Raw genomic sequence first — 22,769 nt, 5'->3', positions numbered from 1 at the left:
CCACCAGCATGGCCAAAAGATCTGCCCACCCAGCTTTACTGTGATGACGGGGTTACGGGATTGGTGTTGACAGTGGTGGTAGTGATATTTTAATCAGCTGCCATAAAAATACTCATCCACGGTAAGCAAGCACATAGTATGTTTGTAAACCTGCACACAAGGGTGACCTGACCGTCAGCACTTGAGTAGGTTTGAGGTTGAGTAGATATCAGAAGTGCCCACACACACAATCACGGGTTGTCTAGGGAATGACTCCCATTAACATTGAGAAAGGAAGTTGTACAAGCGCCCCAAGAGGAGAGACACCCTCCAGCCCTGGGATAGTAAACTGAGTCCCCAGCAATGGCAGACCATGTGGGAAGACTACAATAAGCGGCGAGAGATAGAGGTATTCCTACCACCTTCCTCTTATTGCTTTGGAATCCATTTAAATTGCCAAGTAAGCCAATATCACCAGGAAAAAACTGATCAATGGCAGAATCAGTCCACCACCATGGTTACCTACTATTTTAACTACTATTTTAACTAGGTAAATGATTATGGAGTCCAGAAGGAGCAACATGACCTTCTCCAGCCGATTTCTTCCAGCTAGATTGGAAAGGTTTAATCACGCACAGGCATTTGAGGTTTGGTTGGGACCATTTGAATGTCTGAGGTCATAACGTATGCCTGAAGGAACAGGTAAAGCCTCCACCTTCATTCTTTTCTACACTTATCACTGTTACTCGCCCAAGGCTACTCTCCATACAGATGCTTCAGGAGCCAACTCATCAGCCCAGTGAGATACAACAGCTGATTGCATGGGGGAAATTTAGATCCCAAGCCACTAGGGTGGGAGCACAGTGGAGGACATGCTCTCAGCTCCTGGGAGCAGGAAGTTGGTACCTTGCTTTGATACAATGGGGGTTGTGGTGCTGGAGGGAGCCAGAAGCAGTGTAGCCTCATTCTTCTACTCAACAGGAAGATCGCAGTGATGCAGAAACTGTCCTGAACCTGAACCCGAACCCAAACCCTGCTCCTTACCTTTAGGAAAGTTTGAAAGCATGTTAGAAATTAGAAGTTGGCACCTACCTCTATAAGTAGCCCATCCAAAACCTCCTAACTTTGGAAAGTTCGGATCCAGTTCTGCACTTTGTGGTACCATAGTAATTGTTGAGAATTGAGAAAATATATATAGCTCACCACATTTCCCACGGTGACAGCTTTAATATTACCACTGTACTCACCTATCTCGTCACTAGGCTTGTCTTCCATGGTCTCCACTTTTAGAGTTTCATAAATAGCTGACTCTCTGTCTTCATTAAAATCTTGATTCAAAAGAAGAGAAACAAAAGATAAGTATCAGGTGGACTTTTGTTAATGAACTAATTATTGATTTATTTGAGTTTCAAAACCAATGGTTTCAATATATGGTCTAAAACTTAGAACAAATGACAGTCAGGACACTTGGGTTCCATGCCCAGTTTGCTGCTGAATCCTCTGTAATCTTGGGAAAATCACAACTCCTCTTTGCCTCCCTTCTGCAAAATGGGTAAAATAACATTTACCTACTTGACAAAGGTAATGAGCCAGAACATTAATAAAAGGCTTTGAGATCTCTGGATTCATGGTGCTTGAGAAATGGAAGTATATCATTGTGAAGAGGAGTCACAGTTGTAATTGTTTGACATGATGCAATGACAATGATGTTTTAGAGTCACACTGCTAATGAAACAGCAGGACCCCCTGTTTCCCCAAAGCCTTCAGAGACCTCCCTCAGTGTCAGTGGGGTAAGTTACTCAGAGAAGTGTTTGTACATAACAAAAGGCAGAAAATCCTTACGGGAAGCCCTTTGCCTTTCGGATATGATGGATGTCCTTAAAATAAAGTTCAAAACTCAAATTAAATATGAAAGAACTCACTAGAGGTATGAAAATCAGGGGTTTTCTTGGTCTCCTCTAATATTAAGAGATCAGTGGCCCTGGATATGCAGGTAATGGTCTCCTCGACATAAAGTACAGTGTTGTAATGATTTTCTTCCTTATGGTCTCTAGCAACTTGAGCTCTTTCCGTCAAGATAGGAATATCATGCCTAACAAAACAAACAAAACGTAAGAACGGCCACACTGGGTCAGACCAAAGGCCCATCTAGCCCAGTATCCTGTCTTCCGACAGTGGCCAATGCCAGGTGGCCCGGAGGGAATGGCCAGAACAGGTAATCATCAAGTGATCCATTCCTTGTCACTCATTCCCAGCTTCTGGCAAACAGAGGCTAGGGACACCATCCCTGCCTATTCTGGCTAACAGCCATTGATGGACCTATCCTCCATGAATTTATCTAGTTCTTCTTTGAATCCTGTTATAGCCTTGGCCTTCACAACATCCTCTGGCAAAGAGTTCCACCAGTTGACTGTGCTTTATGTGACGAAAACAAGCCTGACATACCAATTTTGAGCATCCATCAGTCACTGTAGCATATGTTTTCCAGCTTTCACATACTAAATACATTTCCTGTACATTTGGTGATGTGAGTGTGCTAACAAATGCTGTAAAAATTCAACAATTGGGACACAATTTGCTGCTCCAGTTGGGGTCACCAATTCAGTCGCTCTACACAATTTTGAGGGATTTTTTTTTTACATCCTGGAGGGAGGAGGAAGACGTTCCATCGCTACTGAGGTAAGATGGCAGCTGGGTATGGGGGGAGGGTGAATATTGTCCAACTAGAAAGACAAATGTCCACAAAGGTACCAAAATCAGAAACTTCCCTGCTAACTTTCCATAATAACCTTGAAAGCAAAGGTATGTTCAGGCACTAAATCATGAACCAACACAAGTTACCAGCTGTTAAGGATGCTGTGAATGTAGCATGACAAAATTCCCATTTCTTAGGAAGAGGAAGCAAATGACTTAAATAACTGAGGCAAGGCTGAAGCTTTCCTAGATCCCCTAAACCTTCTTGCCCAGAGGCTCTAGTTCTTGTCAAGCTGGGAATCACACTCCCTCTAGGAAGATCACCACAGTCAACTGCACGACACTGAATTTACAGCTCAAGTTTTACCACGTGCAGGTTGACTGTTCTCTACCAGGCCCTGGCAGCTGCAGCGATTTCCATAAGATTTCAATCCAGGCAGTACGTAAGTCAGCAGATTCTGCAGACTGATAGAAAAAGTAGTACAATTGTTAGGGACATTTAACTGGAACAAAAGGATAGACATTTTATTGATGCATGTTAATTTCACAAAGCCTGTTGTAACCATTTCCTCTCCACCTCCTGGAGTCCAGGGCTGTATCTTTTTCTTATTTGTGACCCTTTTCTTTACATTGAAGCTAGGGATGAAAGCTGAACATTCCAAGAAATTGTATTTCAAACTATGAGCCTGATTCAAAGCCCAGTGAAGTCAATGGAAAGAGTCCCACTGCAAAGGTCTTTGGCCATAGTTGAGCAATCTTATATCTGTGTACTGGATAAAGTCACTGGATAATGTTATAATAGAGCAACGTGGCTTGAGACTGGAGAGCGCTGGGGCAGTCCCGGCTGCACAGTGGGTTAGGGAATACACTTTGGCTACCATGTCACTACAAAACTCACTGAACCTCCTAAGTGCCAGATGTTTGATAGCACTGACATTCTGTTCTTACCAGGAGTTTCTTCTTTCCGTTTGTCATTGTCGCTCAAAAAGGTAATCGGCTTTCACAGCTTGTGCCTCGCGTACCAACTGCACCTAAAAAGCATTTCTATAAAGAAGCCTCCACAAGTATGTGCAACCTCTAAGATTTGCTATTAGCAATTAAAAAAAAAAATCTATAATCCTGATAGATGAAAAGACTTAAAACACGTTGGGCCAATTTTTCCAACAAGTATAAATTGGCATAGCTTCACTGACACCGGAGAACCAGGGCCAGTATGACTTCACCTCTTTGGTTATGCCACATTGAACACAAGACCTACCATACTGAGTCAGTCCAATGGTCCCTCTAGCCCAATATCCTATTTTCTGACAGTGGCAATTGCCAGAACAGGGTGATTATTGAGTGATCCATCCCATTGTCTAATCCCAAATTCTGTCAGCCAGAGGCTTCCGGACATCCACAGCATGGTCTTGGTTAATAGCCACTGATGGACCTATCTTCCATGAATTTGTCTAATTCTTTTTTGAACCCGGTAATACTTTTGGCTTTCACAACGTCTGCTGGCAATGAGTTCCACAGGTTGAGTTTAAATTGTGTGAAGAACTTCCTTATGTTTATTTTAAATCTGCTGCCTATTAATTTCATTGGGTGCCCCTTAGTTCTTGTGTTACGTGAAGAGGTAAATAACACTTCCTTAGTCACTTTTTCCACACCATTCATGATTTTATAGACCTCTATCACATCTCTCCTTAGTCGTTTCTTTTCTAAGATAAGCTGTCCCAATCTTTTTAATCTCTCCTCCTATAGAAGTTGTTCCAGCCCCCTTAACAATTTTTGTTGCCATTCTCTGTACTTTTTCCAATTCTAATATATCTTTTTGAGATGGGACAACGAGAATGGCATACAGCATTCAAGGTGTGGGTATACCATGGATTTATATAGTGGCATTATGATATTTTCTGTTTTATTATGTATCCCTTTCCTAATGTTTCTTGACATTGTTAGCTTTTTTGACTGCTGCTGTGCATTGAGCAGACGTTTTCAGAAAATTATCTATGATGGCTCTAGAACAGCAGTTTTCAAATTTTAGCAACCCAAGGACCACCATTTTGATTTAAAAAGTTTTGCACACTGCCAAGCTGGTTTCTAATTTCTCCAGCGGTGCTCAACCCCGCTCAGCCCCAGGCCCCATCCCCACTCCACTCCTTCCCTCAAGGCTCCATCCCCACCCCACCCCTTCCTGCCCCTGCTCCATCCCTCCCCCTCCCCCGAAGCAGTGTGCAGGAGGCACTGGGGAGATGGGGAAGAGTTGATCAGCATGGCCAGCAGTCCCAGACATGACTCACGGACTCCCTGGAGCTGGACATGACTCGCGGACTCCTTGGAATTCCTTCACAGACCCCAGTTTGAGAACCACTGCTCTAGAACCTCTAGAACCCTCTTTAAAAAATCCGTATTAGCTATCCTCCAGTCATCTGATATAGAGGCTGATTTAAGTGATAGGCTATATGCTGGAGTTAGTAGTTTTGCAATTTCATATTTGAATTCCTTCAGAACTCTTGAGTGAATAACATCTGGCCCAGGTGACTTATTACTGCTTAATTTATCAATTTGTTCCAAAACCTCCTCTAGTGACACCTCAATCTGCGACAGTTCCTCAGCTTTGTCTCCTGACAAGAATGGTTAGGTGGGTTAATTTCCCACTCATCCTCTGAAGACTGATGCAAATAATTAATTTAGCTACCCTGAAATGGTCATGTCTTCCTTGAGTGCTCCTTTAGCTCCACGATAGTTTAGTAGCCTCACTGATGGTTTGCCAGACTTTCTGCTTCTGATGCATTTAAAACTATTTTTGTGAGTTTGTGTGTCTTTTTCTAGTTGCTCTTCAAATTCTTTTTTGGTCTGCCTAATTATGCATTTACACTTAACTTTCCAGAGCTTATGCGCCTTTCTATTTTACTCAGTAGCATTTGATTTCCAATTTTTACAAGAAGTCTTTTTGTCTCTAACTGCCTCTTTCACTTTGTTGTTTAAGCATGGTGGCATTTTTTGTTGGTTCTCATATACATTTGATTTGGGGTATACATTTAGCATGGTGTTTTTTTAAAAGTTTCCATGCAACTTGCAGGGATTTCATTCTTGTGACTATTCCTTTTAATTTCCGTTTAACTAGCTTCCTCATTTTGGTGTAGTTCCCCTTTTTGAAGTTAAATGATTCTGTGGTGGGTCTCTTTGGTATTTCCCCCCTACAAGAATATTAAATGTTATTACATTATGGTTGCTATTACCGAGTGGTTGAGCTATATTCACCTCTTGGACCAGATCCTGTGCACCATTTAGGACTAAATCAAGAATTGCTTCTCATAGAATCATAGGGTTGGAAGGAAACTCAGAAGGCCATCTAGTCCAACCCCTTGCTCAAAACAGGACCAATCCCCAGATTTTTACCCCAGTTCCCTAAATGCCCCCCTCAAGGATTGAGCTCACAACCCTGGTTTAGCAGGAAAATGCTCAAACCACTGAGCTATCCCTCTCCTTGTGAGAGCCAGAACTGGTTGTTCCAAGAAGTAGTCATTAATGGTATCTAGGAACTTTATCTCAGACTCATAGACTTTAAGGTCAGAAGGGACCATTATGATCATCTAGTCTGACCCCCTGCACAACGCAGGCCACAGAATCTCACCCACCCACTCCTGGAACAAACCCCTGACCTATGTCTGAGTTACTGAAGCCCTCAATTTGTGGTTTGAAGACCTCAAGCTGCAGAGAATCCTCCAGGAAGTGACCTGTGCCTCTACTTCCTGTCCTGAGGTGACCTGTATCCAGTCAATATGGGAACAGTTGAAATCCCCCGTTATTACTGAGTTGACTTTTTATTTCATCTGACCATTTTCGTTGCTCCCCTGCAGAACTACTACGGCCCACTATTTTGTATTTGGAAAGTGTAAGGAAGTGCTTCCCTCTGGAATCTCGACTCCTGTCCCTGTGTGCATCAGTCTTAAGGCTTTGCAGCACACCGACCCTCAACTTCGGATAATGAGTCAAGCTGAGTCCATCTTACCCTCCTCATTGTCCAAATTCTTAGTAGGCTTCTCAAAAGTGATAGTTGGTCATTTAGGAATCACACAGCAAGATTTGTTTGCATTCTACTCCCATATGCGTACAAAATAGAAATTATTAATTCTGTGTGGGTCCAATCCTGCCAACTCTTCTGGTGTGGAATTTGGTAGGTGTCGAGGACTTGCAGGACTGGGCCCTATGTTTGGGAGGACTGTAAGAAGGAAGTCCTGAAGTCTCATGTGATACCAACTATCCTTCCAGTCTAGGAGGGCTAACTGCAGTTTGCTCTCCAGGTGGCCAAGGCTACTCTTGCATGGTCCAGGAGGGTCAATGACAAGCAAGGTGAGATGCAGCATCTGTAGAGAGGCATGTGCCATCTGTAGCACTCTCAGCTCCAGAGTATTGAACTCTGATCCTCCACAAGTTACAGATCCTCACTACTGACTTTAAACATGAAATTGGATGCAGAAACTATTGCCTTAGTTATGGAAATCCTCAGCCAGCTGGTCACTGAAAGATTCCCCTCAGTGCAAATACAAATACAAGAAGCACTTCTGAGAGTCTCTCTAAAACAGTTTGGCATGTATTTGATCACAGGTTTTACTTACTATGTATATGGAGTACTGTCCGTGGAGGCGTAACTGCAAAAGAACAGCATACCAGTTATCAATAGGAAAAAATATCCATGCTATCAAAGATGGAAAAAGTAAATAATTTATACACCTACTGCATCTCCATGTTTCTTCGTAAAGAAGTAGAGGGTGGTATCGTGAAATCGGAACCAATACTTTACCACTTGTTTTAAATAGAAATTTACATGGGTAGACAACACAAGACATAAATAAGTGGTGTTGATTCTCTCATGAATTCCAGACTCTGCCACCAACTCACTGTGTGACTGTGGGCACTCTGCGCCTTAGTTTCCCCAGCTGTAAAATGGGTGGTATGACACAATGTGTAAAGTGCCTTTAGATTTTCAGACGAAAGTCATTGTAGAAGTGCAAAAGTAGTTATTACATATGGATACATGCACATCCACACACACCAGTCTCTTAGAAGCCAAACATTTAAGGGAGTTAAGTTCCCAACTCCTATTGACATTTAGGAGTTGGATGCAGAGCTCTCACAGTCCCTTTGATAACCCCAGCCTATGTTCCTTTTCATATAGTTTAAGGTCTTGCCTTATTAAAACTGAATGGAACATGCTGGTAGCAAACTGAGAAGGGCTTTTGTAAAGGCAAGTGAATGAAAATGGAACTATACATTTTTGGGGAAGTTTGTATGTGACTTATTTAACAAAAATAGAAGCCAGTTAAATATGTTGTTTTGGCTAAACCTATAGTGTATGGCACCAGGAGATGAACCGAGACTCTGTCCCCAGTAAACATTCACATTTGATTTACGTGGAGACTGGCTGGTCGCACTGGCTGGCATAAGCCTATGGAGACTTTCCCGCCTATAGGTTGCTGCTCTGAATCCTTTTCCATCCAATTCCTCTCTCAAGAAAAGCCCAGTGTGAGCATTTGTATAAGGTGCATCTTAGATTAGTGACCTTCAAAAAATAATTTAAAGAACATTATTTTTCATCTCTTTTCTATACATCAGCAGACTCCCCCAGTGGCAGATTTTTTTTTTTGGATATTCCCTTAAAATAGACATCAAAATTAATCAGATGTCACATACATGGGAACAAAGTCTACCTACGTACAGAACTGCTAGCCTCAGCATAGTGTGGAGTTATATGGCCATCTACAAATGACCGGCCAGATTTTCTGGAGTGCTTAGAACTAAGTAGCTCCCACTGAGAATCATGGGAGCTCATGGGTGAAGAGCACTTTCTAAAACCACTTCATTTAGCTGTCTGAATGGGAACTGTTAGGCACTGAAGTCATTCAGCAATTAGACATCTAGAACCTTTTGGGCCATCAGTACTTCCCTTTCATCTTCTTCCTGTGGAATTCCAGTTAAAAAAACTACTTTACACTTATATATATTCTATTAGAAGATCTCAAAGCACTTTACAAAGATGAAGTCTCAGTATCTCAGAGATGAACTAAGGCACAGAGATTAAGAGTTGCTCATGGGCATTCAAAAAGTCAGTAGCCAGCCAGGAATAGAACCCAGGGTCCAGAATTCTAGCCACGGAGCGCTATTTCCACTCCCTACTGAGCAAGGATTAGACTGGACACTCTTAACAGCACATTAATGCTGCTCCATAACTTAAAATTGGTCAAGGATGAATTATACAAAGCACCATCTCCCACTATCTCTGTGCAGAACTGAATATGGATGTCTAGGAATGCGTTTACACACTACAAATTGAAACCTATCTCATTTAGTGGCTATTAGAGAACCTTTACTAGATCTCTTCTGACTTCTTTGGAAGGAGTGGAAGAGTCAAAACAAGAGAGACATCTATGCTACCCTAAAAACCAGAATAAAAACAGCAGGCACTGAATACAAATTAGATGTTGATACAGGATACAGACCTTGATTTAGTACATGCTTAAATCCATCCCTATTCAGCAAAGCATGTAAGCATGTGTTTAACTTTCATATATATACTTAGTATACACCACCATACTGAAGATCAGTGGGATTTAAGCATGTGCTTAATGGCTTTGAATTGAGGCTATATTCATAAGGCTATCACATATATTCTAATAATAAGAGATATACCTATCTCCTAGAACTGGAAGGGACCTTGAAAGGTCATTGAGTCCAGCCCCCTGCCTTCACTAGCAGGACCAAGTACTGATTTTTGCCCCAGGTCTGTAGGTGATCCCCTCAAGGACTGAACTCACAACCATGGCTTTAGCAGGCCAATGATCAAACCACTGAGCTAACCCTTCCCCCAAATTGTAGTCAGACAAATCCATGTTCTTTGTTAAACTGAATAAGAATGAAAATAAAAATCCATTCAGTTTCACTTTTTCCAGCTTTCATTATCTCAGCAATCTGTTGGGTTTTTTTACGTGGTAAAATAAGGAAGCTGTCAGAGCTACACAGAATCTTCCCACTCCTGCTGTGATTAAATCAGCTGGAATAAAAAGGGGAGTTAGAAATGTACACACCAGACTTTGTCCTAGGCATTCTCAGCAACAGTGCAAATATCCATTCCCTTTACAAATATTCTGATAAAATGTCAATGTCCATGAAGAAATTGAAGTCCACTATTGCTATGAAAGCAATATTTTGATGTAAATTGATTTACTGTGTACTAAGTACATTGCTTAAATATTTATACTAAAAATGACTTAAGCAATGACAGCACTTTTAAAAGGTGCAGACCTAGCTTCCCATCCTACAAACATTTAAAGAGATATGTAACTTTAAACAGTAAATGCTTGAAATTGGACAGCAGTAACACTTTCAGATTTAAAAAAAAAAAATAATGTCCTTTGCATTAGCAATAAATGCTAAAATATATTCCCCAAATACATATTGTAATTTCATGTATTTTTGTATTAATATGCAGGCTACACAGTAGTGAGCACATAGGTAAAAAGGCAATAAAACTTGTTTAAAACTGCAGAAGAATCATTTTACTTTTCTAACAAATATTTATAATCAAATGTCAAAATAAGACATTCTTAATCCTTTTATAGTTAATTTTGACATGTCACACAGGCAAAGAAATATCTAACTTATTGTATAATCACAGAAATTAAGAGCCTTAAAACTCATTCTCTTTAACTATACATTTAACTTTGTTTTGGACTACAGACCAAAGAGGACTTTAACTAGATTTCTAGTGACTACCTTTCCCATGAAAGATTTTATACCTTAAACCAGGAAGAACACTAACCATTTTATCTTTTATTTTCTTCGAGAAGCTTTCAAAAATCAAATCAGCTTCAACAGCCATTGTAATAAAATTCCCTGGGCCAGGAGCTTTTCAGTATTCTGATGTTGAGTAGGGCAGGTGAATTTCCTCATTTATCTTCTCTCCCCACCACTCCTCTGGGGAGGTCACAGTGTAGCAGACAGCGATTAACGCTTTTAATCGGTTTTACAAGCTTCCCACTTCCTCCCCCACTCTGTTTTGCACATGCCAGCAAACAACGATTTCTCTGCTGCAGCTCGTCTCTGTTAGCAAATTCCAGACTGGCTAAAGCTTGCCTGCCTTCCACTATTTCATGGGCAAGACTTCTGGCTGATGGCAGTTAGGTTGCTGTCACCTCTTTGATTTGTCTTGTCTTATTCTAGCCCCCCAACTTTGCAACTGGGCTTCCCAACCTGTCTAGAAACTTTGTAGTTATGGCTTCAACAGAAATTTGACTTCTGTCTGGAAGTCAACCCTCAGCCCCTTCCTGGGATGACTCCTCATGCCTCTTTCATTGCTTTTGTGAACCTTCCAGGTCTTGTTTGAAATTATTTTTGTCCATCTTTGATTTCTGGAAGCATCACCATCCCTTGCTCCATGTCGGGTCAACAGGAATATCAGCTCACAATTTCTCTCCTATGAAACTAGATCCCACAGCTACCAGTATTGCCTCTTTTCTACCCAAGTGGCTAGTCAAACTTCAGGGCTATTAGGGATGGCAGTGGAGCAGAGGGCAGGAGCAGCACATGGCAGTGTGGGGAGGGACAGCTGCTGCACAGGAAATGTAGGGGAGTGGGGAGCTGACAGGGGGGCTGCTGGTCCACCCTGGTTCCAAGCCCCCATCAGCTAGCTGCAACGGACTGCTCTTTCTGCAAGCAGTAGACAAAACAGGCAGCTTCCAAACAACTTAGAAGGGAGCATTTCACAACTTTAAACGAGCATGTTCCCTACTTGATCAGAAACTTAACATCAAAACAACGATAACTGGGACGACTTTAAGTGAGGAGTTTCTGTACAAAACTAAAAGCCTGAATTTTCTCTGCTTTTCTACCAGTAACTCTCCCTTCACTGGGCTCAGCATATTAATGCCTCCCTCTAAGACCAGCCAATAGTAGGTCCTGCAAAAACCAGCCAGCTATAGACTGGAAGCTTTTCATGTAACTTTTGGTCAACAATAGATGGTTATTGCAATTACTCTCCTTAGAGAGACACAAGCTTGAGAAAAACCTCATCATTTTCCCATTGGATCAAAATGCATTAGAATATGGTTAGTGACGGAGAAAGTTTGAATTGGCAATATAGTCTTTTGTTTCAGTGGAGCTTAGTACCCAATCCTGTCTTCCTCTGGTGAAAATCAGGAGTAACTGGAGTGACTGTAAGCCAGAAGAATCAATGTATCCAAGACATTTACATTTTGACAGCTTAAAGGGCTGCTACAGTATTCTCTGTGATGAAGAGTAGGGTTTTACAATCAACAATACCTTTCATTAAAAAATAAAGATATCAAGACAAAGCACAGTACACAGTTATTTATTGAAATACTTGAAAAGGCCGGCAATGGAAAATATGGGTTTGTCATGAGGATTTTATATTCATTAGATTACTTGATCCATTAAAAAAGGTGCTGTCTAAAGATAATTCTAACTAGGTATATAACCCACTGTGAACCATGCAACTAATAGACACTAAAGTAGAGTAAGCACTGTGTACTATGTTAGTTCTACCCCGTACACAGCTTTTAGAAGAATGATTTATAATGAGGAATTAAACAGCAACACTTTTTGAATTATAAACATTTATAATATACAAATTGTTTTCCATCGGATTTGAAAGGGCTATAAAACATAGTGGAAAGTGAAGCAACACAGAATCACAAAAAGCATATGAAGTCTGTCTGGCAGTTTTTAAAGTTTACTTTTTTCTTTTAAAAGAGGAATCTCAGACAGTTAAACATGTCACAGGTCATGTAACATACAAAATCATTAGGCCACATCTGCCACAGTGACTTTTTCCTTAAAATATAACTCAGTGGGTAAACTGGTGGCTCTTCAGTTAAAAAAGAAAAAGAAAGGCAGCCACATATTCTGCCTTGTATAGCTTGTAGTCCCAAAAACGAACTTCAGATGCATATGAAATAAATAAGTCATCCTAGAGCAAGTATGATCCTTGAGTTGAACCTATTCTATTGAAAATGAATTCCAATTATACACTCTCACTATGCTGAAACATCTAAGAACAGTATTTCTAACAACTTTTTGGGAAGCAATGTCTTACTGCCTTAATATATACAGTTTATTTACAACATTCCCTTTTGGCCTTACAAATTAAACCATTTTAGTTGGCTGTTACGATGCAATTTTTTCCACACATTATGCAATACTGTAGTTATAGCTTCCATTTAAAAGACTCTTATGCACGAATTACAAATATTAATAAAGTAACTCGGCATATATAAATATTTCTAGCAGAATTTAAAGCATTCAGAATATACATAATTTATTTTTATTTGGTAGGGGCCAGGTACTGCTTTTCAGATCATCGCTGCTTTAATAATGCTCTGTACATGGCAAAACCCAAAACTGCAAAAACTGTAGCACCAAAACTCGCTCGAAGCCAAAATGTGGAACTTTTGAGGTCTGCTTGTGTCATATGCCTGCAATTTAAAAAGATAAAGAATTTAATTAATTTCATGACAGGAATGTCAGGCAATTCGTCAAATAAAAATCTGCTTTTGGAAATTTATTAACGCTTGTCACGCTTAAACAGCACACCACTAGGGTTACAAAGTTTTAATCAATGCAAGCATTTATACTTCTCTTAAAGGCTTAGGACCTGATGCTGCAGCCCTTGATCACACTAGAAAGTCCCACTGAAATCAAAGATACTATGCAAGTGAAGAGGGCTGCAGGATCAAGCCATTAATCAGCTGTGAATGGGGGGAGGGCAGAAGTGACTTATCTGACAGCAGCAAAAACTACTCCATAAGGGAAAGCAGCTACAAATAATTAATTGCTCATCCAGAGTGAGCAAATATCCCAGCACAGGGAAATACTAGTAAAATAATATTTTTCACATATTTCTGCTTTTCAGAATGAAACCTTCCAAGCAATGTTGTACTACCAGTTATTTAAAGAGCTGTCTTGCAAGCAGTTAACTGACAAGTGACAAGTAATACTTCTCCAAAAGCTAGAACCACAACAATGACAATTTGCAAATCCCTCCCCAATATATAATCACAAAAAGAGGAACAGGTACTAAATTGAAAACTGTTAAGAGAACGACATGCTAGTGGAACAGGCAGTGACATGGACAGAAAAAGAAACAATGTAACAATAGGATGAAAGTTGTTGGATGACATAAAAAGCCATATTATTCATGACAAGATAGATACAGCCAATGACCCACATCTCCCAGATACCACAAATAAAGTTTGTGAGCATGCTCAGTTAAACACTGCTAGCCATCTTCAAGAGTCTCAAGTATGACAGCTTACCATAAAGTAGTAGACAAAGCGTTAAAAGTTATTACAATGATCTTAATTTAAAGCACACCAAGTTTCAAACTAATTGTTATGGAGGTGATTTAGAGAACCTACGTAATATAGCTGAGTTTATATAGCTTGTATATTTTTATAATGGGTTACTGGTTGGAAGCTTTAAAAGCAGTTACAGCACAAGGCGTATACAGTTATTCTGTGCATATACCATGTGCAAAACAGAGTTAGCTGACTATACAATACGAATTACAGAACTATCATGCTGCTTTATAAAACATGGATTGTGTAATTGTTGTTACCACAACATACAAATCAGTGTAAAATATTGTTTAGTAAACATTTATAGTAATAACAGGTCCTGTATATATTGTACTTAAAAATTTGCGTAGTAGGGTATCACATGCTGCAGAACAGATATGGGTTCTTCTGTATATTTCTACTGAAGTGAAATGCAGCATATGAACAACCACTCACATCTGCTCTCCAAATTCCTATTCTTATTCGAAAGCTCCCTGCGACATTATGATCTTGAAGAGACCAAACTCATGGTTTCTTGCAAGCATCAGTTCCCACAATGAATTTCTACAAAATATCTCAGAACTAGATGTCAAGTAGTTTGGTTGCTCTTTTGAAAGGGAAAAATGGCAAGATCACCCCAGTCAGGATATTGTTACCTGTCTTCAAGTATATGTGGATCAAGAGATGACTCCATGAAGATGGAATCTTCTACAGAGCTGACGGCGTGCACCTGATGAATAATACTGCTCTCCTCGTCTGCTAACAGCATGGCACCCAACTCATCTATGTGGAGTCTTAACCTTTTTTACACATATGCACAGTTTGCAGTTCATAGCATGGTTCAAACAGGAAGTGACTCAATGCATGCCACACTTACATTTCACACAAGCTGTATTCAGCTGCTAATTTGCTTTCATCTAATCCTTTGCTTTTGTGCAGTTGTTAAAAACTTAACATATAAAAATAGGAATTTATTCAATGGCTAGCTAGATAACTAAAGTAAACAAAAAAAAGAGCATGCTTAAAGACCTAGGAGGCTGTAGCATTACCCAACAAGAGAAAGGAAGCTGCTACAGAAGCTGAAAACCCAAGCTTCTTGACTTTTATTTTACCCCAGGATAGTGCAGTACACCTTACACTGCAAAACACTAAAAAAGGTATGTTCTTAACCCAGGTTAGCTAACTCAAGCTAAAATAGTAGCAAAGACACAGGAACTCATCTTTTAACTCAGGTTTCCAGCTTGAGTTAAACCTATAAGGGATCCTGGGGTTGAATTCGAGTTGCTAACCTGTGTTACTAGCCAAGCTGCTATTTTAACCCAAATTAGCTAACCTAAGTTAAGAACACCTTTCTATAATGAAAACATACCCTAACTGCAGTACTTCAGCAAAACAGGCTGTGTTAATACAGGAGTATTAACTCTAATTCTGATGAATTTCCTTTACTACTGTTGGGTCAAGTCTGTACTTTAAGAAAATGTAACTTTAAAATGTTTTTGTAGAGTGAATATGTACGCTAAAACCTCAGTTTCAAAACTCCTTAAAATATAGAACAGTATGTGTGTATACACACAAACTTTGAAGGATGTATATTTTTGATATAACAGCTCAAAATTTTTTGAAATTATCTGACAAAATATTTACATATATATTTTAAATGCATCAGTTTAAAAGTGTGAATCTACACTTGTTTAATTTAGATGGATCTCAACTTGTCTACTGAAGCTCCATCTATCGTTCAAGTCTGTATTTACTACTATTTCCAATGTATAGTTTGGCCTTTTACAACATTTCTGCACATGTGAATATTTAACAAGTATTACAAAAGAAAGTTATTGAGCATGGTTAAAAGTGATCATGTACCTTTAAAAGCAACTAATGTAGTCTCATGATCATGCCAAAATCCTATTCCCATGTCAAAGCAGCAGAGAATTTAATGACTCACTCATAGCGTAGCATTTTTTTCTCCATCTAATCTAAGGCTAAGGGTAAAGCAGCTTTTCCTTTAACTAAATTAACCTGACCAAACTCTAAGGCCCAAGCCCTTGCCCACTGAAACCAATAGAAGTCCTTCTATTGACTTCAATGGGAACTCGATCATCCCCTGTACTTTTTGGCAGAAATTCTTCCAAGGGAGCCTAAGGGAGTTAGGAGTCCAGAACCAACCAAAATTCAGTGGGACTTGGGTATCCAATTCTTTTGGGCTCCTCTGAAAGTCCCAGCCTTTACTTATAAATGTTTCATAACAATCAGAGTACACAGCCAATGGAATCTTTCCGCACCTCAGTGTCATACTCACATCTCTTATGAAAATAACCCCAAATAATAAAAAGGGGACGTTTCATTTCTGATATAACCCCTTCAACTCTACTGTGGTTATACCACATGACATTTTGTCCCAAAATCTACAGCTTCCATATTAGTATCAAAGAAAGCTTTCACATTTTAGGAGTTTCTTCTGTTCTCAAATACATAGGCAAGCCAAATATATTAAAACAACATTTCAAAATTTTAAAATGATGTGTGTGAGATTAGGAATCTATAATGTATAAATGGTATGTCAGAAGCTATTATACTAGTGTCAGTTAGCCACTAATAGATACTTCCACTAACTCCAAATGCGGGAAGAATTTGGTCCCTATCTTAAACAAGAAGAGAAAGATTATCCTAAATTAGAACCAGAAACTGATGGAGACTTTTATGAGATCTTGCCTGCTAGTAATAGGATGTAGCTAGTCAACTTCCTGTAGTTTATTAAGCTTCCAAAATAAGATTTCTATGTTAAGACACATTTGCTCCACATTACATTTAGAAAGAGAACCCAGGTTTAAAAATAATTTGGAAAGAAAAAGGACAGAACTTTGATTCAAATTGCCCCTAAACATTGAGGCAAGTAGCTGTTTTATCACCTGCTATTAGTGACATATGTTCATATGTTGTGGCCTAGAACAGTGTTTCTTTTAACAGACTTTAACAACTCACAAGAAGTTAGCATCACAAGTAAGCAAGATATTAACTGAGCATGCCTATTAATTTCACATGGGAACCAGTTGAGCTGTGGGCCAACAGACAACCTTTTTAATCAACATTAGTAGCAGAAAAATCCCAAGTTTGAGAAGATAATCTTAATCATTAAAAAAAAATCTCCAAAAATTATCCACATGCTGACTGGCAAAGAATATAAAAAGAGTAGCAGATGGGGTCAACACCACCTTGTCATGATGGAAATGGACCAGCCATATGGATACTCACACCAAATGATAAATAAGAAGTTAACAAACAGCAAGCAACAGCAATTTACTTTGACACACAATATGTTTTAGCCACAAGTTGTTAAGCAACTGAATTTAAAATTAAAAAACACTAAGTATACATGCAATTTGCTGCAGCTTTCATTTAAATATTACATTTAGGCACATAATTTTCTCTGTTGTAAACACATTCTGGATATTAGAATTTTTTCCCCATTTGCCATCTAAAATATGAAAAGCAACAAGTGCATTTTAGTGCACACACAATGTCTGAGGCAATGCAAAAAGCCAGTTCAAGATACTCCATTTGTAAAACAGTGTATTAGCATAGCTTTGCATAATTCTGCTTGGCTATAGCCCATAATGAGAGGTAGGAAATGGTCAATAAAAGGACATTAATTTTCATCAACATCATCTTGGTAAAAGTGAATACATTTTTTTCTTTGCCTGTATAATTTAACAGATTTTTATGGTGATTTTGGAAGGCTGTAAGAACATATTGCCTAAAAATGTAAGTGCACTAATCTATAAAGTCTAAATACTTATGTTGGATTCAGAGAGCTACTCTTTTCTCTCTTATAGTTAGTAAACAGTGCTTTCTCCAGATTGGGTTTCACCGAAGGAGGGTTTTACAGGCAACTGAAACTGTATGAACAAATCCTAAAACTGTTGAAATAATGTTTTTATGTGCAAGATTTTTTTAAAAAAAGTTAAATAAAACCCCACTCTTATTTCCACTATTTCAATTTCAGAATCTAAGAATTAAACTTAACTGAAAAAATCTCCCTGATGGAAGGAACCATCTTAATTCTCATGCATAAGAATTACTATAAACATCTTGTTTTTAACCATAAACTCAATTGCCAGAGTAAAATGCAGCTATTGTATAAGAGAAACAAGATGAATGAATGATTTAAAACCAACAAAGCAGAAAGAATGAAAAAATCTCATTGAACATTCCAAATAGATGCAGTATAGTTTAAAAAACAAAACAAAACACCCCAGGTTGATGGTTAAAAAAGGTTTTTAAAAAGAGGTAAAATAATGTAGTAAAAGGAGAGTGAATGCCAGCCAGACAAATGAAAATGAACACCTAAAGGAAAGAACAAATTAAAAATATAAAAATACAACAACACACGAACAAGCGGTTTCTCTCACACATGCAATCTGCAGTGTTTGGAATGCAGTGCCATCTTCCTAGTGGAATCTATGAACAAGGATCCTGGGTAGTTCAAACCAACAATCCTGCTCCTCCATAACAGACACAGCAAATGGATAAACCTCCACATTTCTCTCAATTTGTTTTTCTGCTAAGCTAGGAAATCCCCAAAGAATCCGTGAAGAGAGTCAGACCCAAGAGATGTTGAACATAGATGGATGCAGGATTTTTCATTTGCATAAAATCACTGCTATTGCGTTAATTGCTGGGTTTGGACTATTAAAGATTATTACAAAATAGTATGTTTGTCATCATGATTATATATAAACATTAATTAGCAACACCAGCTAACAATAGCAATTAGGCGTTAAATCTAAATTCATTTCAGTTTACAGCTTAATCATGCATTCCTCTGCTATCTAGAGGGTTAATATTTTGGGAGTGGAAGGGAGATCATGACAGTAGCTTCTCCACTCAGACAAGCCTCTTTGCTTATTAGTTAAGTAATGTTTTGCCTGACTTTCTGACTTAAGGGTAAGCAGCTGTAGAAGCAAGCAGAGAAAACCATACAAGGCATAACAACTGCATTTTATAAACTTCTTAATTCAAATGCATTTTCTGTTGAGGCTGTTCTGTTTTATAAACATTAAACAGACATCAAATAATGTTCCCTTGTTATATATCTTTCTTTAAATACCTTGTTTCCCCTCTGAAAATCTTCTTTAAATTTTCACCTCCAGTGGCTCTCCTTGTTAGTCTATAATTAAAGGCTAATCTCTGCTTTTATTTTATGGAACAATATTTATGAGAATGAACAAAGATCTTAGCTCTATTTTTCTTTAAAATACATTTATTTACATACACACTACTCAGTTCACTCTGCTGAAGTATGGGGAGACTGTGTCAAACTATGTATCCCATGATCCTTAGGGGTTCAGTATGGAAATACTATGGGAGGAAAAGGAAAAGCTAGAAAGGAGGGGAGCTGGTAAGATGAATGTATTGGTGGGCTGGACTCCTACAGTAAAGACAATTCGCTTTAAGTAAATGATCCATACAACAGATCATAGCAAGCAAACATTTTTTCCAAGGTGATTAGGGCAGAAGCTCTTCCATAAATTATCCTCCTCCTAAATTACAAACCTGTCACAGAGAAGGTGGCATATTCTGGTGCTTATGATTCCCTACTGTACAGTGTCAAGGGCTGGGGTGATTGCACTGGCCCACAGAGGATAGCATATCAGCCAAAGCCTCTACTATTATCTTGGATCAATCTAGTTAGGGATCTGATGGAGGATTCTCAAATAGGAAAGCAGCAAGGGGAAGAAGGAGCATGTAGCTAAGAAACAGGGACAACTATCCATGACTATTTTCAAAGGGGAATTGGGTATGGATTATGCGAGCCCCCCACCCCCTTAGGGCAGTTACAGCCTTCCTACTGAGGAGTCTGAAGAGTTGCTGTTTTCTGGGATTTTCAAGTGTGTTAAATTGGCTGTGTGGCTGGGATAGAATAAATGAGTGGGGACAAGTTTCAAGGGGATTTGTTTGAGGGACAATTTATGTAGAAAAGATGCAACATGAATGAACAATTGTCATTTCTAAATCGACAATCTTAATTTTCTGAGCTAAAACGTTTCTATTCTATAAATTCACATTGTACTGTTGTCAGTTGTGCACTGAACTCTAAAAAGGTACATTTCATTAGAACTCTCTCCATACTGTCTACACACAAATCAGAAATACCATCAGAGCCCTTGTATACGTACAGCCTGCACATGCCTACTCTGTTTTAGGACTATAATGATCTGAAACTAACAAAAGGTATCACACAAAACATGCAACACAACAAGACTTTCAGGATATAAAAGAATGCATTCTAATCCTGACCGTCCAAGATGCATATCACAACCATCTGTCACTCCAAGAAAAATATGGAACATGACACCACTGCACTACAGAATTATTGTTCGGTTTGAACTCCCATTCATTTGTTGGGCCAAGATGACAGAATTTCAGCTGTTAGTAATTTGTGTGTCAAAGACAAGGGTTTAACAAACACAGCCTGCAGTACATGACAGATGAGATGCAGCACTGTTTTCTATTATGAAAACATTATCTGTTAACGAAAACATTTTAATGTTCATTTATCAATTATTTTTTCGAAAATATTTGAGTGTTTGGGTGGTTCAAAGTTTTCTACAGTGGCTAATTTTCTTAAAGTGTATAAGCAGGTTGTGTTTTGTTCAAGAGGAGCTGGTTGTTAAAGCTGCAGATTTCTTCACATCATATCCACTAATCTGTACAGACTGAAGATCAGTAAAATGTGTTTTGTATTAACTCCCACAAAGTTAAGTGGTATGAATTATATTATAAACATAATTACACTGAATAGTACTGCTCTACATAAGCCTTACTTTTGCCTGCAACAATACCTTACATAAAATGAATTTTTAAAATTAATGTCTAAGAGATATACAGATCTAATTCACACTACATAGATGTTTTATATATTATTGAGTATTAAACAGATTTTAAAACGTTAATAGTTTTTCATTCATGACTATCTACCTAAAATGATAGGTCTAATTCTTCAATATCTGCTACCACCTAATTGGCTGAGTTGAGCATCAAGTTGGCAATGCTTCAATACATTACTATTAGATTAAGCCCTCAGCGGTCAACTATATTTTTAAGTTAAAGAGGTCATAAAACTTGACTAAATTTACTGCAAATATTAAGAGAAGCCTCTCTCTGGTGGATATGGAGTGAAAATCTGCATCATATAAGGTTATCAATTTTTTTTTTCCTTTTTTTTTTTTTTTTTTTTTTTGAAGTATTTTAAAAAGCACGCCTGGTACCTAGTAAATAAAGTTAAGGACCTGTTAAGAACTGCAGTGAAGAGTTTGTTCTTTACAGATTGCAGCAAGTCTGAGTTGAGGAAGTTCTGACAGATGCAAAATGTACACCTGTTGCAGGCGCACATACAGCGTAATCGGGCATGGCTGCGAAAACACACAGAAGGACACGTGTTGAGATCTTGCTCATTAAATCAGGCACATATTAGGGCTGTGCCAAAACCAAGAGATTTAGGAATAAATGAGTTACATCTGAAAACGGAAAAGGAAGGTCAGACGGGGAGGCAAGGGTAGACTAAAGTTGTGCAGAATTCCAAGGCTAGATGTTTTAAGTCTACATGACACACTGGCAAATGCCTCCTCCCACACAGATAAAAACTGGAAAATGCAAACATTAATAAAAATGTTTGTTATATCTGTCTTCAGGAACAAAGTATCATAAAGGTTTAATGGAATGTGTCTGCACAGCAGTAGATAACACCCTCTTCTCAATCAAAAGAAAGGAAAATTGAAGAAGTCACATTTTCTATCACTCAGTAACAGAACACATTTTACTTTATAAAGTGACACAAATAACCAGTTTTTCCATACACCGCCCCCCCTCCCGCCCTACTAATATACACATGCTTGAAAACCAGGGAGGAATAAGGGATATTTATATGACAAACAAATACTCAATGCCACATACAGTTTTAAATGTCCTAATATTCCAGCACTACCAAATAAACCAAAGTAGAAAACAAAACAGAAACCTTACTGATCTAATTCAAGAGAACCTATTATTAAAATCTAGATTTCTGGGTGAAGATGACATTATTTCTCTTTCATTTTAAAGCCAATGCCAGCTGTCATACTAGAATCCATCTGCTATTTAATAATATATGTCTAGTGCACCACCACACATAAAACTCCACCTACCAAATAAAGAGGGATGTAAAGTATGCTTAGCAACAGAACGAGATGCTTAGTGAGAAGCAATGTAATCTTAAATACATTAAATCTGAAGTCTGACAAATATATATATTTGGGCACCATATAAAATATGTAATATCTAATAGATTTGTGAAACAAAGATACAAACATTATTAATAACATGTCCTACACAGGCATTATTAACCAATGAAACCTCAGTGTGTTTCTAGGGAATTATTGTACAGTAAGTAATATTATGAACCCTAATGGTCTCCGGATCTGAATTACAATAATTGTTAGGTAAGTCAATTTTATTTTTTCATGACTATGACTTGAAAATATTACCAAGCAGTACTGGGTCATTCATCTCAGTGGTTACTTTCATTGCTTTAAACAACCAATAGGGCACACTGTGAATGTATAATTTGGTGAATATTTAAGATACATTTCTAGATACCTAAAATAAATTGCTACAAATATGCTAGGATTTTACCATTTTAGTAGAACATGCATTGCATCTCATTGCTAAGTGTTATAAAATTTGGACAACGTTGTGTCGGTTCATCAAATATTGATTACC

At 38.4% G+C, this 22,769-nt stretch overlaps 1 protein-coding gene across 3 annotated transcripts in view; it reads right to left on the bottom strand.

Moving 5' to 3' along the window:
* Nucleotides 1-12,012: 12,012 nt before the first annotated feature.
* The window catches only part of RHOT1 (ras homolog family member T1), a 42,367-nt gene continuing 31,610 nt past the window's right edge, over nt 12,013-22,769 (bottom strand). The window contains exons 19-21 of one of the 3 annotated variants that reach the window (XM_075071845.1): nt 21,302-21,424; nt 14,669-14,812; nt 12,994-13,151 (exon numbers count right to left, since the gene is read on the bottom strand). In XM_075071845.1, coding sequence (XP_074927946.1) covers nt 13,034-13,151; nt 14,669-14,812; nt 21,302-21,424 — 385 coding nt within the window. In that variant the 3' untranslated portion in view covers nt 12,994-13,033. Of the gene's footprint in view, nt 13,152-14,668; nt 14,813-21,301; nt 21,425-22,769 lie in introns of all 3 variants that reach the window. The other 2 variants (XM_032805701.2, XM_032805703.2) reach the window with 2 other exon arrangements.

The sequence above is a fragment of the Chelonoidis abingdonii genome, chromosome 13 (assembly GCF_003597395.2).
Source record: "Chelonoidis abingdonii isolate Lonesome George chromosome 13, CheloAbing_2.0, whole genome shotgun sequence".
Taxonomy (NCBI): Eukaryota; Metazoa; Chordata; order Testudines; family Testudinidae; genus Chelonoidis; species Chelonoidis abingdonii.
The sequence above is the reverse complement of the archived record's forward strand: the minus strand, read 5'-3'. Positions and strand labels throughout refer to the sequence as shown.